Genomic DNA, 18,213 nt, shown 5'->3' with positions numbered 1-18,213 from the left:
GATGGTTAATTACTAAGGGCATGCATATTTCGCGAAAAGATTCCGAGACTAGCTGAAAGTTAAAACACTGTAGCATCGTCTGTGTTTGTGATTGGGTGAGTTTATTTCAGGGCCATGTCGATTTTTACATCACCAATCACAGTTATTAGGCGCGGAAGTAAATGCGTCATGAGTGGCCCAAACAAATAAGGCAACGACTTCTCTCAAATACTGCCTCCAATCACAAAGAAGAAACGTCTGGTGCGGGTGTACCTTGTTGCAGTCTAATAGGTAAGCAGATCTTTTCGCGAAAAATGCCTGCCCCTAATAATTACCAGTTATTTTGATGGTTCTGTAAGTTTTTGCGTCGTGCTTGCAGTCGACATCAAAGACCAGTTGAAGGAGAAGGAAGGCGTTGAAGTGGTCTCGGCTGGGATAGGGAATAAGGTATGTAGCTATATTTTGAATTCTTGCTGTTAGATTTCCTGTTGAAGGCTTGTTAAATTTTTTGAAATAACCCTTAATATTATTTTATGTTTAAGGAATGTATCTCAATCTACCCGACAAAATTCATGTGAAAATTCATCACGAAAAATAAAGTTGGTCATATAAGATTAAAAGTAATTTCATAGAAGTACGTGATTTTGATGGTTTACAGTCGTTGTCGAAGAAATTTAAAGAATGGACAACGAAGAATAATACACAAACACAAGGAGAACAAGACATATTACTAGAGACCGGAAAAATTCGCGAATTCATTTCGCGATAGGCTAAAATACAAATAGTTATACCTCAATGCTGCCTCTGCTATTGGCTCACGACTCAACTGGATGACTCTGGGCCAATGGGAAACACCCGACCGTAGCTTTATCGAATCCAAGGCTGCTACGTTGAGACGTCTCAGAAGACAGCAGCCAATGAGTGGGTGACGTTTGACCGAGTGTACGCAGAACTATGGAGTTCATCCTGGAGGTCATTGAATCCGCGAATTTTTCCGGTCCCTACATATTTCATACCTATACAGCCCAGAAAACTTGCTGTGATCGTATGTGCTAACGTCGTTGTGTTGTCGTGTTTATCTGATGATTTCATCATTGGTTTTATCTGTTTGCCACTGAGTTGTCGAAAGTTATAGTTTTGTTCGAGATTTTATTTTTCTCTCAACTCTCTCGTCGTGGTCCCTCCCGCAGACTAAGTTCCCGCTGGTGGAGACGGCGCAGAGCGACCCGCTGCACCGGCTGCTCGTCGTGTCACTGTTCGCCGGGGGAACCTTCTCTGCGCTGCTGGTGGGCGCCGCGGCCATCTGCCTGGCGCGCCGTCTGGCCGCGTCCCGCCGCAAGCTGCGGGGCCTGTCCGCGCCCGAGACCGAGGCCAGCAAGGACTACCAGGTGCGGCACAAGCCCCTAGCACACTTCGCCCCCTCTCACAACATTCCCCTACCAGGTGCGGTACCCACCCTCCCTAGTGGCTCAGGCCCCTAGCACGCTCCGCCCCCTCTCACAACATTCCCCTACCAGGTGCGGCACAAGCCCCTCGCACACTCCGCCCCCTTTCACAACATTCCTCTACCAGGTGCGGTACCCCCCCCCCCCCTTGTGGCACAAGCCCCTAGCACGCTCCGCCCCCTCTCACAACATTCCCCTACCAGGTGCGGCACAAGGCCCTCGCACACTCCGCCCCCTTTCACAACATTCCCCTACCTGGTGCGGCACAAGCCCCTAGCACACTCCGCCCCCTCTCACAACATTCCCCTACCTGGTGCGGCACAGGCCCCTCGCACACTTCGCCCCCTCTCACAACATTCCCCTACCAGGTGCGGTACCCACCCACCCTAGTGGCTCAGGCCCCTAGCACGCTCCGCCCCCTCTCACAACATTCCCCTACCAGGTGCGGTACCCACCCACCCTAGTGGCTCAGGCCCCTAGCACACTCCGCCCCCTTTCACAACATTCCTCTACCAGGTGCGGTACCCCCCCCCTTGTGGCACAAGCCCCTAGCACGCTCCGCCCCCTCTCACAACATTCCCCTACCAGGTGCGGCACAAGGCCCTCGCACACTCCGCCCCCTTTCACAACATTCCCCTACCTGGTGCGGCACAAGCCCCTAGCACACTCCGCCCCCTCTCACAACATTCCCCTACCAGGTGCGGTACCCCCCCCCCCCTTGTGGCACAAGCCCCTAGCACACTCCGCCCCCTTTCACAACATTCCCCTACCAGGTGCGGCACCCCCCACCCTTGTGGCACAAGCCCCTAGCACACTCCGCCCCCTTTCACAACATTCCCCTACCAGGTGCGGTACCCCTCCCACCCTTGTGGCACAAGCCCCTAGCACACTCCGCCCCCTTTCACAACATTCCCCTACCAGGTGTGGCACCCCCCACCCTTGTGGCACAAGCCACTAGCACACTCCGCCCCATTTCACAACATTCCCCTACCAGGTGCGGTGCCCCTTCCACTCTTGTGGCACAAGCCCCTAGCACACTCCGCCCCCTTTCACATTCCCCTACCAGGTGCGGTACCCCGCCCACCCTTGTGGCACAAGCCCCTAGCACACTCCGCCCTCCTTCACAACATTCCCCTACCAGGTGCGGTACCCCCCACCCTTGTGGCACAAGCCCCAAGCACACTCCGCCCCCTATCACAAAGGTGCGGCACAAGGCCCTCGCACACTCCGCCCCCTTACACACCATTCCCCTACCAGGTGCTATACCCCTCCCACCCTTGTGGCACAAGCCCCTAGCACACTCCGCCCCCTTTCACAACATTCCCCTACCAGGTGCGGTACCCCTCCCACCCTTGTGGCACTAGCCCCTAGCACACTCCGCCCCCTCTCACAACATTCCCCTACCAGGTGCGGCACAAGGCCCTCGCACACTCCGCCCCCTTTCAAAACATTCCCCTACCAGGTGCGGTACCCCTCCCACCCTTGTGGCACAAGCCCCTAGCACACTCCGCCCCCTTTCACAACATTCCCCTACTAGGTGCGGCACCCCCCACCCTTGTGGCACAAGCCCCTAGCACACTCCGCCCCCTTTCACAACATTCCCCTACCAGGTGCGGCACCCCCCACCCTTGTGGCACAAGCCCCTAGCACACTCCGCCCCCTTTCACAACATTCCCCTACCAGGTGCGGTACCCCTCCCACCCTTGTGGCACAAGCCCCTAACACACTCCGCCCCCTTTCACAACATTCCCCTACCAGGTGCGGTACCCCTCCCACCCTTGTGGCACAAGCCCCTAGCACACTCCGCCCCCTTTCACAACATTCCCCTACCAGGTGCGGTACCCCCCACCCTTGTGGCACAAGCCCCTAGCACACTCCGCCCCCTTTCACAACATTCCCCTACCAGGTGCGGCGCCCTTATGGTACAAGCCCCTAGCACACTCCGCCCCCTTTCACAACATTCCCGTACATAGTGCGGTAACCCCCCCCCCCTCATCCTTGTGGCACAAGCCCCTAGCACACTCCGCCCCCTTTCACAACATTCCCCTACCAGGTGCGGTACTGTTGTGGTACAAGCCCCTAGCACACTCCGCCCCCTTTCACAACATTCTCGTACCATTCCCGTTGTCTCGTTTCAATTGTTGTGCTGAATTATTTTGGGTTCAATATTTTTGTGCAGTCATCATTTGTGTGGTTTTTTTTATCGTTCTATTCTGTTTTGGAATTTTATTGTGTTTTTTTCGTGTTTTCGTTTTGTCGTGTTTTTGTCTTGTTTCAAACGTTGTGCTGAATTTTTTTTGGTTTCAATATTTTTGTGTCGTCATCATTTGTGGTTTTTTTTTTCGTTCTCTTAGTACATTTTCCTTTGTTTTTCTATGTTTGTTGACCATATTCCTGTTAGGGAATATTTTGTGGTGTTTATATCCTGTTGACAACAGCAATTTTTTGCTTAATTTGTGTTTTTTGTCTTTTGGGTATTTTTATTTATTTATTTATTATTATTTTGTTTTTTAATTTTCTTCAACAGAAAAAGTTCTAAGCAATGGCGTATGTCCAAAAACTTACATCTAGTCATTCTCGTACCATATGATCACACCTCGAACTGAAGGCGAACCGACGAATGTTTCGACACGCGCAACCTTTAGCTGTACGGCGCAGAGAAGCCTAAGATGTACATCAAGTTCTGTCCCTGCCCGAACACGCCCGAATATTCACCTTCGGCCAACCTCGGGGATTTGTTTTATTTTTGCGCAGGAAAAATGAATTCAAATATTACACTATGGATGGTTAGTTAGGTTAGTATCTATAGCTACAATAAAATAAACAGAGAAATATAAATATATATATAAATAAACCCGAGGTTGACCGCAGGTGAATATTCGGGCGTGTCCGGGCAGGGACTCAACTTGATGTACATCTTAGGCTTCCCGTACGGCGCACATCCAGCCTAAAGTACAAATCTTCCCACACAGGTACGGCGTAAAAAATAGCCTCTTCGATTCTGTGTCTCCAAGGTAGGTAGCGCCGGAACTTGGACACGATCTTTACATATAGTCCACCCAAAGGAAGAAAAATAATCGCATCCAGCGAAAAAAGAGCTCTGTCAGTAGTATATATTGGGGGCTCCTGCGGCAGGATTCAGGTTGTGGTGCCTGTGGTGCCGACCGCCATCTTGGATTGTGACGTCACGGCGGCCATCTTGGATGGTTGTGACCTTGACCCCGGCGGCCATTTTGGATCCGCCATCTTGGATCCGCCATCTTGGATGCAGCGTAACGGGACACGGCGTAACGGGACACGGTGTAACGGGACAAATAGGTCACGGTCGACATCTTTAAAATCCGCCATCTTTAAATCGAGCGCCCCACTCATTATGAAGAAATTTTCGTCTCTGTCGCCATATTGATTTTTTCTGTTCCACTGGAGGCCGCCATCTTGGATACCGTCGACTCTGTTTCTGTCGTTTGTTCCTAGATAGCGCCAGCGTCACTCTTGAATTTTTTTCTGTTCCACTGGAGGCCGCCATCTTGGATACCGTTGACTTTGTTTCTGTTGTTTGTTCCTAGATAGCGCCAGCGGCGCACTTGATTTTTTTTCTGTTCCACTGGAGGCTGCCATCTTGGATACCGTCGACTTTGTTTATGTTGTTTGTTCCTAGATAGCGCCAGCGTCGCTCTGTCTCAACACATAAGGTCGATGTTCCATTACCTACCAGAGCTAGTATGGTCCTTATCGACATATCAAATTTATTTTTTTATGCAAAATACATTGGAAGCGCTGTGATTCGAACCAGCGCAGCTCTGATCTCTAGGTTGGAAAACATATGCCTTTAACCGCTCGGCTATCGAGACATTTACCAGACTGAGAATAAAATAAGGTATATAAAAAAATAACATGCATATCGAGACTTGATTTTTTTTTTTAATTTTAAGTAATAATAGCACTACATGTTCGAGACAGATCCGCCATCTTGTAATAAGTCGTAACTGTTGCAATTATCGTTACGCCCGCAATCATTAAAATCCGCAATTTGTATGTTAGAAAATCGGGTAAAATTTTAAAATTCATTAAAAAAAATTATTTAATCGAATAAATAATAAAAATTTAAAAACCACTGTTGCAGTTATCGTTACGGCCGCCATCTTGGATTATATAAATTTTGCATATTTCGTTACACCCGCCATCTTGGTTGAGTACTATGTCATCGTTACACTTTATGTTGCGGCCGTCATATTGGATCCTATTAATGTTGCAATTACCGTTATGGTCGACATTTTGAAATTTAGTCGTCATCTTGGAAATACATAATTTTTATGTTAGAAAATCGGGAAAAATCCCAATATTCGTCAAAAAATTAACTTATTATAATTCTGATTGATTATATCGATTACCGTCCTTGGTTCGAAACCGTTAAGAGCATACAACCGATCCTTCCTACACGGAAGCTACCTAGACTGATCTACCACCACCAGTACCAAGGTATACATCGTCAGCTGGTATGACATCATGTCCGCCATCTTGTCTTAGTCCGCTGGAGACCGTCATCTTGTTTTCGTCTGCTAGAGTGTGCCGATACCATATAGTATAATTTTATGTTCACCATACCTTTAACCTCGACTGTAGGCATTGAACTTTGTCATTGACCTTGTACTTTGACCTTGACCTTGAACTTTGACCTTGACCTTGACCTTGAAATTTGACCTTGACATTCGACCTTGAGCTTTGACCTTGACCTTGAAATTTGACCTTGACCTTGACATTCGACCCTAACCTTGAAAATTATCCTTGACCTTGATCTTTGACTTTGAATTTGACGACCATCATGGATCCGACAGTTTATGTTTAGTACATGCTACCAGGAGTACCTACCACCTGCTAGTAGTCATTGCCATCATCTCTTTTTTGTCTGATGGAGGACACAATCTTGTGTGTACTCGTCTTACCATTCTAACCCGCTGCAGTGCTGTAATCATTTATTATTACCGAGGTGCCCCCGACATCTTGAAATTCGGTCGACATTTTGAAATCATGTAATTATTTAGCTAGAAAAGCGGGAAAAAATTCCAATAGTCACCGAAAAAATAAATTATTAATTTACAAATTGATTAGATCAGTTCCTGTCCACGGTTCGATTCTTGAACAGTGACAGTTGTAACTAAATATTAAATAAATTTTAGATTCTGTTTTCCATTACCTTTCGCGGAGTTTATTAATCATTCTCTCTACGAAAAGCAGCTCAAGACAATATACCTGACGAACGAATTAAATACAGCGTCGCAATGCTTTACATGAAAGTCTAGTTTTTTGATATTTAGATTCCCTTTAAAATGTTCATGTACAAAGTCATCCATACATATAGCCCAAGTGTCTCAGGACCATGAGATCGAGTCATGAACAGTAAGTCATATAGTCCATGAACACAGTACACACAGGAAAACGGAATGTACACAGTACACACAGTACACACAGGAAAACGGAATTTACACACAGTACACACAGGACAATGGAATGTACACACAGGAAAACGGAATTTACACACATGAAAACGAAAAGTACACACAGGAAAACGAAATTTACACACATGAAAACGAAAAGTACACACAGGAAAACGAAATTTACACACAGGAAACGGAACGTACACACAGTACACACAGGAAACGTGACGTACACACAGGAAAACGGAACGTACACACAGTACACACAGGAAAACGGAACGTACACACAGTACACACAGGAAACGGGACGTACACACAGGAAAACGAAATGTACACACAGGAAAACGAAATGTACAAACAGGAAAACGAAATGTACAAACAGGAAAACGAAATGTACAAACAGGAAAACGAAATGTACAAACAGGAAAACAAAATGTACACACAGGAAAACGAAATGTACAAACAGGAAAACGAAATGTACACACAGGAAAACGGAATGTACACACAGGAAATCGGAACGTACACACAGTACACACAGGAAACGGAATGATCACACATACAGTAGCGGAAACACAGGCTTATTTGGAAATCGGGATACAAGAAATAAATCATACTTTTTTAAAATATAAATAATTCATTTTAATTTCTATTAGTACACACATGACAGTTAATCAAATGATTATTGGTTGTAGCCAACGTTCCGAAGTTCTTTAAGTATGGTCGATACTTCCACGATATGCGAGTAGTTCCCTCTACGAACAGATGCCACCATCAGTCTAAGCCGGTCATCCAATATGTTTGGATCTTTCCATTATGTGGAATCAATCTCTTCTGCCACCATCTTCATTGCTTGTTTATTATAAATATTATGATCTCTGGTGTCTTCCGTTTTAACACCAACCTCAGGGTTACTTTCATCATCTAGCCAGCGATCATCACAAGCTTGATCAGATTTATTATAACACGACGTTTCCATCGCTTCGGTTCAGGACACCAACACATTCTTCGATCTTGTCAGCTTTAGGTTCTGCATCACAGTCTATGTCTTTGTAAACAGCCTCAGAGTCACTGTAGCAATCACCGTAGAAGACAACGTCTTCACCCAGATTACTGCAAGAACTCGATATCGTTGATGTCGAAGGGTCTTCATCGCCTGTATGCTTCCTTTTCAGGAGTCCACAATTTATACAAAGTATGGAGGATCCGCTAAATATAGGCTTGAATGTATTCTCACTTTTCACGGTGTTGATACATTCATTAGTTTCAGTGTTCCCGATACCATCAACATCATTCAATATTTGTTTCTCGTCACGATCGGCGTGCTACGGCTTCCATCTTTTCTATATTAATAATATTATTTGTCTTATAATCTCCGCGTCCGTGTCACTATCACAGATGTAAATCATCATCATAGCTGTCATCAATATTATCATGAGCTGCATCAATATCACTCATTTTATGATATCGTTTCCACATTTCAGTTGTCAGTGATTAACCACAATCTATGATCTTGTGAGCTCCATTCTCATTTTCTTTAAAAGCCTAAGTGTGCAGTTTTATTATTTAATCTGTTAACCCATCATCACAAACTCAATTAAATCATCTTAGTATATAGAAGAAAAAATCATCAAAGTTCCTTTCATTGAATCATAGGAACCGCATCATCCTTTCCACCTATAGTGTAGTTTCTTGAGCCCAAGAGTCTTTCATTATATATACCATGCAGTGTTCTTCAGTGTGGTATACTAACAGTTCTACATACAAATCCATCCTATCAATAATTTGTTTACACATAAAAAAACCTTCACGCTATTTTTTCGTGTTTTACTAAATTATCTCTTCGACTAAAATAATTACCACACATAGTAATTTCTACAAAGGACACTTTGTCCAAGACATTTTAACCATCATCTGTCTGAAAACAACCATGTCCCATCTATATCACAAAGTAAACGAGGGTTAGTGGAGATAGGTCAAACAAGTGCTAGTCACTCATAGGGTAAGAACCATGTGTTCGATACCTATCTCAGTCAATGTAGCATCTATGTATTTTTCTTACCTCATGTAGAAAAATATCTTACAATGCATACGAATTTAAACTTATTCATGTACGACCAGGCAAAGAATTTAAATTCAAGCACGTCAACCGCAAAATAAAAATTCTCAAGGATAGAGACAGAGACTACACGATCAAGACACGCCTACCGTCACCCGCAAATGAACATTGACCCCTCGCGCGGGAGTTGCAAGCTAGCAGAATGCTGCGACAGTCATATGTTTGCTCGAGACATGCATACATCACGTCGCTAGCCTTACAACCCATTTCACGTAAAACTCCAGTGAAATCGTAATCCAGCATACGTAAAGTACTTGCTGGAACCACTTCAAAGTATACATCACTGAACCAGAGCAGAAAATTAGCTTACACATGTATAACTTGCTACCAACAAAAAAAAATTTGTAGCACATATACGAGAGGAGTCGAACCCTACATACCATACTGTGAAAGTCGATACTCCGATAATTATAAGCGGCAAAATATTTTAAATCAAGACCCCGGCCAGTATATATTATTTTTTTCATGTTTTAAAAATCCATGTTAGTAATCAGCAACGAAGGAGTGAGTAACTTGGACGAAGAACCGTTTACCAAGTATCCGGAATCTTACTGATACAACCCATCCAGTGCACCAGCTTACTCCGAAGTGTGCGCAATTGATTAACATTATTCAATTTTTTAATATCACGTCCGTAGTGTACACCAATATATGACAGGTTACGATTTAAGACCATAAATTTCCTACAAGTCTGTTAGTTTTATTTCGGGGAGTAATAAATTATTTCTCAGAAAAAATAAATCAAGTTCCTATCAGATTTTCTCTAATGTTACGGTATTACCTGTACCTGCACATTACCAAAACATCTCCCATAAAAAATCTTAAGAATGCAGATGGCATACTCAGACAAAAATAATTTTAACAAAAAAAAAAAACAGTCTTCAGCATTATTGATAAAAAAATAATACACACAAACAAGACAAAACGCGCATTACAAATTCGACCTAAATTTCGTGTCAAATTTAGTTTATTACATTAAGATAAACGATGTAGGTTAGGGAAAAATATATAAAAAATTCTTTAATTCTATAATTTATTTAAAATTGTACATTTATACACAATAAAATCTGACATGGTATATATATCGTATATATTTCTCAGTTCATGCGACATTCATTTTTATTAAAATAAATTATTATATTTCGTTTTTAGAGTGACAAAATAAAAATAATTCATACAGATCTCGATACATCAGTTCAGGAGTGTAACACATTAGAGGGCCAGTAATTATGCTAGAAACCCGTCTTTACAAAATTTATAATGTTTTTTCAAGTAAAATTTTCGTGTAACCTGTATTCCGCACTTCTCACACAGAAATTTTACACGGTCAAGATTTCTTCTGCAGCCATGCTTTTCATGGATGCGTGTACTTCGTAGTCGTTCAAATCGTTTACCACAGTAGCAGCACTGATACAGATATTCATCACAATTACCATCGCTTCCCCGCTGTACAACCTGCAAATGAACTTTGCTTTTACAATGCCTAATCAAATTACTTTTGTTTGTGAAATGTACACCACACGGGTCACACGGAAATGTCACACGATCAGCGTTTCTTCTACAGACATGATTTTCATGTCTTCTTGCATGTTGACGGTATTTAAAACTTTTGTCACAGTACGTACACAGATGTCTTGTCGTTAGACCTTGAGTCACCGACGGCTCGGAAAGTATCTTACTTTCAATGTGCACTGCTGTTGTAGACGACGAAGTCCCGTATGTTGCATGAGCTGGAGATTTCCCAGTCGACATTGACAGATCATCTGTACTGGATGCCAAAGAATCTGATGTATACACGACTGATGCAGAAGCTGGGAATTGCTCACAAAATGTTGTATTTACCAAATGCGATGTAGTTGCAGGTATCGGAGTCTCCTCTGCGTTCGATAATGCACACATTGAAGTCTCTTGGAGTGAAGAGACAGTAGATACAGCCATCATCGGGATCTCTGGAGATGGTAGCCTCGTTACCATCGGAATCTCTGGAGCTGTCCTCATAGTTGTCATCGAGATCTGCTTCGTCATCATCGCCTCCGTCGTCAGGGACCCCGGTGAAGACGCGAGACCCTCCGTCAAGATCTCTGCAGTCGTTGACCCCGCCACCATTGGGATTTGTACCGATGTCGACGTTGCTACCATTGAGTTCGGATACACATAAATATTCATATACAAGACTTATATGCAGACGAGCCAATCCATCAGATCTGCACTGCACCACTACAAGAGGTGGACTGAGGGACCTGCTGTCTAAGACTCGCTTAAATAACCATGTTCGCTTGTATAATACGCAAGTCAATACATCATCCATTGTTATTACTTAAAAAAATTAGGAATTTCAAGGAATGAGAATTTAAATTATATATACAAACAACTAATCACACATCCTACATACACGGTTAATTTAGACTTAATAGAGGAGCAAGAATCTGTAATCAATGGAACTCTCACAACCCAAACAAAATTTAAAGTAGGTACCCAAATTTAAATATTATTATGTAGAGCTACACATAACATTCAACTGACTCCAAATGACTACAGCACATGACTTAAATAATTTATACGATACCAGGCTAGGTCCAAAGTCAATTTTTTTGTACCTCTCATCTACAGTTCAGAGGACCTTCAGTGTTGATATAGCTACAGCCAAGACATGTCCAGTACCATACATCTTCAAAGCCTTCAAAGTCAATCCTTGTTAAGCCTTACGACAAAAGTCTCCGAAACAAGAGACCTACTCTACAAGTTTACTAGACATTTTAAGCTTGTCATAGCACACATCGATAAAAATCTTCGTAAATAACCCAAAATATTATCAGACCACTAGCATTCGATTTATGAACATACAGTAGGTCACCATCATATTCGTCAACACATGATCATTCTACATTAAGCTCCTCACTTACTTATATCAGCCTACTCGACTACACTCAGCACACATAAACTAAAAGAAGTCAAATAACATCCTATTATTTATTTACATTCGAATATTTAACAGCATGCCGACTGCTAATTAAATAAGCCTGACAGTGAACATGTTAGCAAAGTTTACTTTTATATAGGACCAGGAATCCATTGAACCTTCAGAACCTAGCTACACATACACAGTGCTGGATGCAAGGAATTCTACACTCATTAGCCATCACTGACACTCATATTACATCATAAGCACTTGAGTCAACACTCATTTTCCATCATTAACATGCACACAAATACAAATTAACCATCATCGACACTCAATTCAACACTCACATTCCATAATCTAATCTCAATTCGGCACTCATTTTCCATTTTCGACACTCAATTCAACACTCACTTTCCATCATCGACACTCAATTCAACACTCACTTCCCATCATCGGCTCTCATTTTCCATCATCGACACGCAATTCAACACTCATTTTCCATAGTCGACACTCAATTCAACACTCAGTTTCCATATTCGACACTCAATACGACACTCATTTTCCTTAATCGACACTCAATTCAACACTCATTTTCCATAATCGACACTCAAATCGACACTCAATTTCCATCATCGTCACTCAATTCGACAATCAATTTCCATCATCGACACCCAATTCAACACTCAATTTCCATCTTTGACTCTCAATTAGACACTCAATTTCCATCATCGACACCCAATTCGACACTCAATTTCCATCATCAACACTCAATTCAACACTCATTTTCCATCATCGATACTTAATTCTACATACTCTTTCCTTCTTCGACACTCATTTTCCATCATCTACATACAGAAAAATGGAAACTTTCCTTCATCCACACACACACAGATACATATATAAATATATTCATACTCAACTCAATTCTTTAAAGTAGCATACACATGAACTTTATTAGGGCATGAATAACGACTCATTTTAATAACAATTTTTAAAATTATATTTATATCAAAAATACAAAAGTATAAAATTTCATCAGTCAATACACATTACTAACTTATTATATATACCCGAAAATTCTAAGTTCATCAAGAATAGTCCACGTTTCTTTGATAACTGATACAATTTCGTCATCTTGCGAAACAAGTAAAAGTCGCAACCTGTTCGTTAACACGTTCGGGTCTTTCCACGATATATAATCAATTTCACTTGATGCCACCATCTTCTTCGAATGTTTGCTGAACATATTCTGAAAATCGTTGTAATAATGATTATGATAATTTGTATCATCATCATCATCGATGCTGTCCACATCTTTATCAAACACACTGACATCTTCATCTTGCATATTCCAGTATTTTGAATTTTTTGACATTGGAGTACCATCATTGGCAACAAGCTTACTTGCTAATTTTCCAAAAAAATATTCCAAAGTCCGTATAAGTCTACTATACGACGCCTTGTCACTTTTTCTGGAGATGCTACTTTCATTATCTTCTACCTTACTTATATCTCCATCACCATTTAAGCTATATCTTTTCTCAAGACCTGGAGAGATTTTAACACAATCGCTTTTAAGACTAGGTCGATCAATTTCATTGTAAGACATACTGTCCCCGAGCATATCGTCTCCATCTTCGTACTTTATCTCCTGATCGAGCTTGGCTTTACAAGTTTTATAGTGTCTTTTTAAATTCTCTCTTCGTGTCATCCGCCTACCACACTAGTCACAACTTAGTATTTGACGGAATGGACTTTTAACACAATCGGTCTATTCATGTCTACGAGCATTATAGCTTTTATCAAAGTATTTGCTACAGTATGTACAATGTCCTTCAGATCGAGATCGATATTTGAGTATCGTACCTTCACTAGACTGTATGTACTCCATAATGTTTGAATAGCCACTAAAAGTATTATTTAGGTACTTCGTATTTTTATGTATGAACATTCATCAATTATTTACGAAAAAAAGATTTTTTTTTATCATTTTGAAAACAAAAAATCATGTTTCACGTAGTTTTACTACCCACCTTCATATTTCCTCATATGTTATGTTGTAAAAGCAACCAAAGTTGGTTTTTGGTTACGGAATGCTCACTCACGATCTCTTGAAAAAGGTGTGCCTCCCTAGATCTCAAGAGGAAGAACATTGACCTTATTTAAAAATTAGTGAATAATATCATGGCCTAGCAAGAATCACAAGATAATCTATTCACATATTAGCAACCATCATGTATCAGTTGTCTGTATAAACAGTCAATGATTTGTGTGGGATGCAGGATGCTCCCTAACGATCGCAACAGAAGGATGGCTTCGCTAGAACTCAAGGGGAAGGGAAATCTTCGTGTGTGATAGCGTTTCTCAGTTGCTTCATGACGTAGTAATCGTCTGATTAATGAACTTTTGTTTTTGCCTGATTTCCACCTGTTAAAATTATTTTTTAAGTGTTGATTTGATAATATGACTTCGGAAATTTATACGAAACTCTGAATAAAATTACCTGTCTTAGACACCAAGGACAATGCAGTTTGTCCTTTATGTTAATGCTTCTCAGCTGTCTCAAAGCATATTATTTTTCTGAGTAAGGTTATTATTTTTTTAATCCACCTGATAAAAATATTGTATGTGCTGATTTATTGACAGAATTTTACTAATTAAATGTAACTCTGAATAGAAATGTCATGACTCATTATGTAAAAAAATTCTTCATGCAGGGTTAGATTTCACACAAATAATCAGGAGCACTCGGAGAAAACCATTAGATTTCTCCCAAATAATTAGGAGCACTCGGAGAAAACCATAAGATGTCTAGTCAAGTATAATCAGGAGCACTCGGAGAAAACCATAAGATGTCTAGTCAGGTATAATCAGGAGCACACGGAGAAAACCACCATAATATTGTCAAGAATAATCGGAATCTCACGGAGAAAACCGTCATAATATTGTCAAGAATAATCGGAAGCACACGGAGAAAACCACCATAATATTGTCAAGAATAATCGGAAGCACACGGAGAAATCCATCAGGGAGGATGTCGTTTATAAACACCATAAATTATCAATTTTTTTTTTAAAAAGTCCATAGTACTCAACCAAGATGGCGGGTGTAACGAAATATGCAAAATTTATATAATCCAAGATGGCGGCCGTAACGATAACTGCAACAGTGGTTTTTAAATTTTTATTATTTATTCGATTAAATAATTTTTTTTAATGAATTTTAAAATTTTACCCGATTTTCTAACATAAAAATTGCGGATTTTAATGATTGCGGGCGTAACGATAATTGCAACAGTTACGACTTATTACAAGATGGCGGATCTGTCTCGAACATGTAGTGCTATTATTACTTAAAATTTAAAAAAAAAATCAAGTCTCGATATGCATGTTATTTTTTTATATACCTTATTTTATTCTCAGTCTGGTAAATGTCTCGATAGCCGAGCGGTTAAAGGCATATGTTTTCCAACCTAGAGATCAGAGCTGCGCTGGTTCGAATCACAGCGCTTCCAATGTATTTTGCATAAAAAAATAAATTTGATATGTCGATAAGGACCTTACTAGCTCTGGTAGGTAATGGAACATCGACCTTATGTGTTGAGACAGAGCGACGCTGGCGCTATCTAGGAACAAACAACATAAACAAAGTCGACGGTATCCAAGATGGCAGCCTCCAGTGGAACAGAAAAAAAATCAAGTGCGCCGCTGGCGCTATCTAGGAACAAACAACAGAAACAAAGTCAACGGTATCCAAGATGGCGGCCTCCAGTGGAACAGAAAAAAATTCAAGAGTGACGCTGGCGCTATCTAGGAACAAACGACAGAAACAGAGTCGACGGTATCCAAGATGGCGGCCTCCAGTGGAACAGAAAAAATCAATATGGCGACAGAGACGAAAATTTCTTCATAATGAGTGGGGCGCTCGATTTAAAGATGGCGGATTTTAAAGATGTCGACCGTGACCTACTTGTCCCGTTACACCGTGTCCCGTTACGCCGTGTCCCGTTACGCCGTGTCCCGTTACGCTGCATCCAAGATGGCGGATCCAAGATGGCGGATCCAAAATGGCCGCCGGGGTCAAGGTCAAGGTCAAGGTCAAAGGTCAAGGTCACAACTATCCAAGATGGCCGCCGTGACGTCACTATCGAAGATGGCGGTCGGCACCACAGGCACCACAACCTGAATCCTGCCGCAGGAGCCCCCAATATATACTACTTCTGTCGTCTCGACTATTACGACCAACCCAAATGCGCAGGTACTTCGACGTTCGACCACTCTCGTGCAAAGAGATTCCATGCGGGGAGGGGCTCCATACCGTTGCCGAAAAAAATAAAACGTTTACAGGTACACCCTCTACTATTTGGGGAAAATTATTCCCAGGTGTCGTCAGATAAATGTTTAAATGCCTTGAAAAACCATCTCCTGGGGATTATGCTAGTCGGTCTCCGTCTGCGAACTCCTCGTGTGTTTCGTCGTCAGGCCTCTTTCCCCATTACTTACTATACACATTCTTTCAGTGCTTTTACTTACTGTACATTTACTTACTTTTATCATCATTACTGTACTCATTCCTAATGTACACTTACTTACTTACTGTACACATTATTACTGTACACTTACTATATACATTCTTTCATTGGATTTACTTACTGTACTCATACTTACTGTACACGTTATTACTGTATACTTATTGCCATACACTTACTTGCTGTACACTTACTTACCGTACACATTCAAAATTCACAATTTACAAGGGAAAAATCCAAAGGCTCTAGATTTTACCATGGCCATACACACGAACATGAACTGTAGCTTGTAAGGTTTCCAATTCAATCATATTATTATTTTATTATTATTTATACATTTATTAAGCGCAAGCCAACACACGCAGTCCAAAATAGGCTGGCATTGTACAAGTATAAAACAAATAAAAACACAAACTACATAAATATAGGCAATAAACGAGAGAAAAAAATTTAAGTGTGAAGTGTACACCCATATATCCAAGCAAGCGTACACAACACATGAAAAAAATCAATGCAGTTAAAACCAAATAAATAAAAATTCTAATACCATACAATTAACACAATGTAATTCATTTTTTTAAATTCACACTCAAAATACATATACTCATAAGAGATCATCTATGAACATTAATAATTTATACTACTAAAAGGGAATTAAAGTATATATTATATTATTAATAAGAAACTAAGGGTGTACTAAGGGCTGATAGAGCAGCTCCACTGGGACTTTGAGCGACCTTTGCCGAGATGCTGCCCATACCTTGCCTGGGCCATCCAACAACCAGCCCAGGCCACCTCACTTGCTGGATATTTTTATCTAGGTCAGACAAAATACACTCTACTGTATTAAATCGTTAATGCTTATTTTATGAGGATTAATAAAAGGATCAGACGATTTACTACAATTATTGGTACCAGTAACACAACGCATAAGTAGGGGCATGCAGATTTCGCGAAAAGATTTCGAGACTCGATCAAAGTTAAACACTGTAGCACCGTCTGTGTTTCGTGATTGGGTGAGTTTCTCCCAGGTACACGTCGATTGTAACACCAATAACAGTGATTCAGTGCGGAAGTAAACGCGTTCTGAGTGGCTTGGTCAAACAAGGCAACGACTTCTCTCACAGTCGGCCGCCAATCACAAGTAAGAAACCACAAGTGCGGGTATACCTTGTTTCCATCTAATAAGTGTTCAAATCTTTTCGCGAAAAGTGCCTGCCCCTACGCATAAGCAATTTATATGACCGTGGTGGTGTTGCCTTTTAACAATATACGTGTAATTTTTGCCCCCTATATCACGACAAACTCGCACATAAAAAAATTCTAAATTCAACCAGGTTTTCCTAGGAATTTTGCATCTCTCTCCTCTGGCAGTGTTAAGAGCACGACAGAGGCAGAAGGATATGAGACCGCTGGTACTACTTTTGAGAACTGTAAAATTTGAGACAAGTTACATGAGAGAATTTACTTCAGATTTACGTCTCGTGTACAGCGATTTCAATACAGAAGGCTCCATAGGTCAAGCGTCATGGATATTTGGGGAAGTATTCGACAATTTCCCAATTGTAAGCAACCTTGCGTGTGCTGATTTCCATAAACCACAGGAAAACGTAATATTCATATGGATGAATTGGGATTATAAATCGTAACATTTTTACTTTTGTAAAACTAAACTTTTTTGACCTTTTGTAAATATTACAATTTATAGAGTCGGATGTGTGATATAATAAATTCTTTATCCTGGTGGTTACAAACCTGTTAGTTAACATCAGACTATGATTACTTAAACAATATTTAATATACTTTCT

The 18,213-nt window shown here is 41.2% G+C and overlaps 1 protein-coding gene across 1 annotated transcript in view; it reads left to right on the top strand.

The window, feature by feature from the left end:
- Positions 1 to 18,213, top strand: part of LOC134539704 (receptor-type tyrosine-protein phosphatase N2) — a 251,035-nt gene that overhangs the window by 197,382 nt on the left and 35,440 nt on the right. Inside the window, exons 17-18 of the mRNA XM_063381924.1 lie at positions 359 to 426; positions 1,170 to 1,367. Coding sequence (XP_063237994.1) covers positions 359 to 426; positions 1,170 to 1,367 — 266 coding nt within the window. The remainder of the gene's footprint in view (positions 1 to 358; positions 427 to 1,169; positions 1,368 to 18,213) is intronic.

This window comes from Bacillus rossius, chromosome 15 (genome assembly GCF_032445375.1).
Source record: "Bacillus rossius redtenbacheri isolate Brsri chromosome 15, Brsri_v3, whole genome shotgun sequence".
Taxonomy (NCBI): domain Eukaryota; kingdom Metazoa; phylum Arthropoda; class Insecta; order Phasmatodea; family Bacillidae; genus Bacillus; species Bacillus rossius.
Note: the sequence above shows the minus strand (reverse complement) of the source record. Positions and strands in the feature narration are given on the sequence as shown.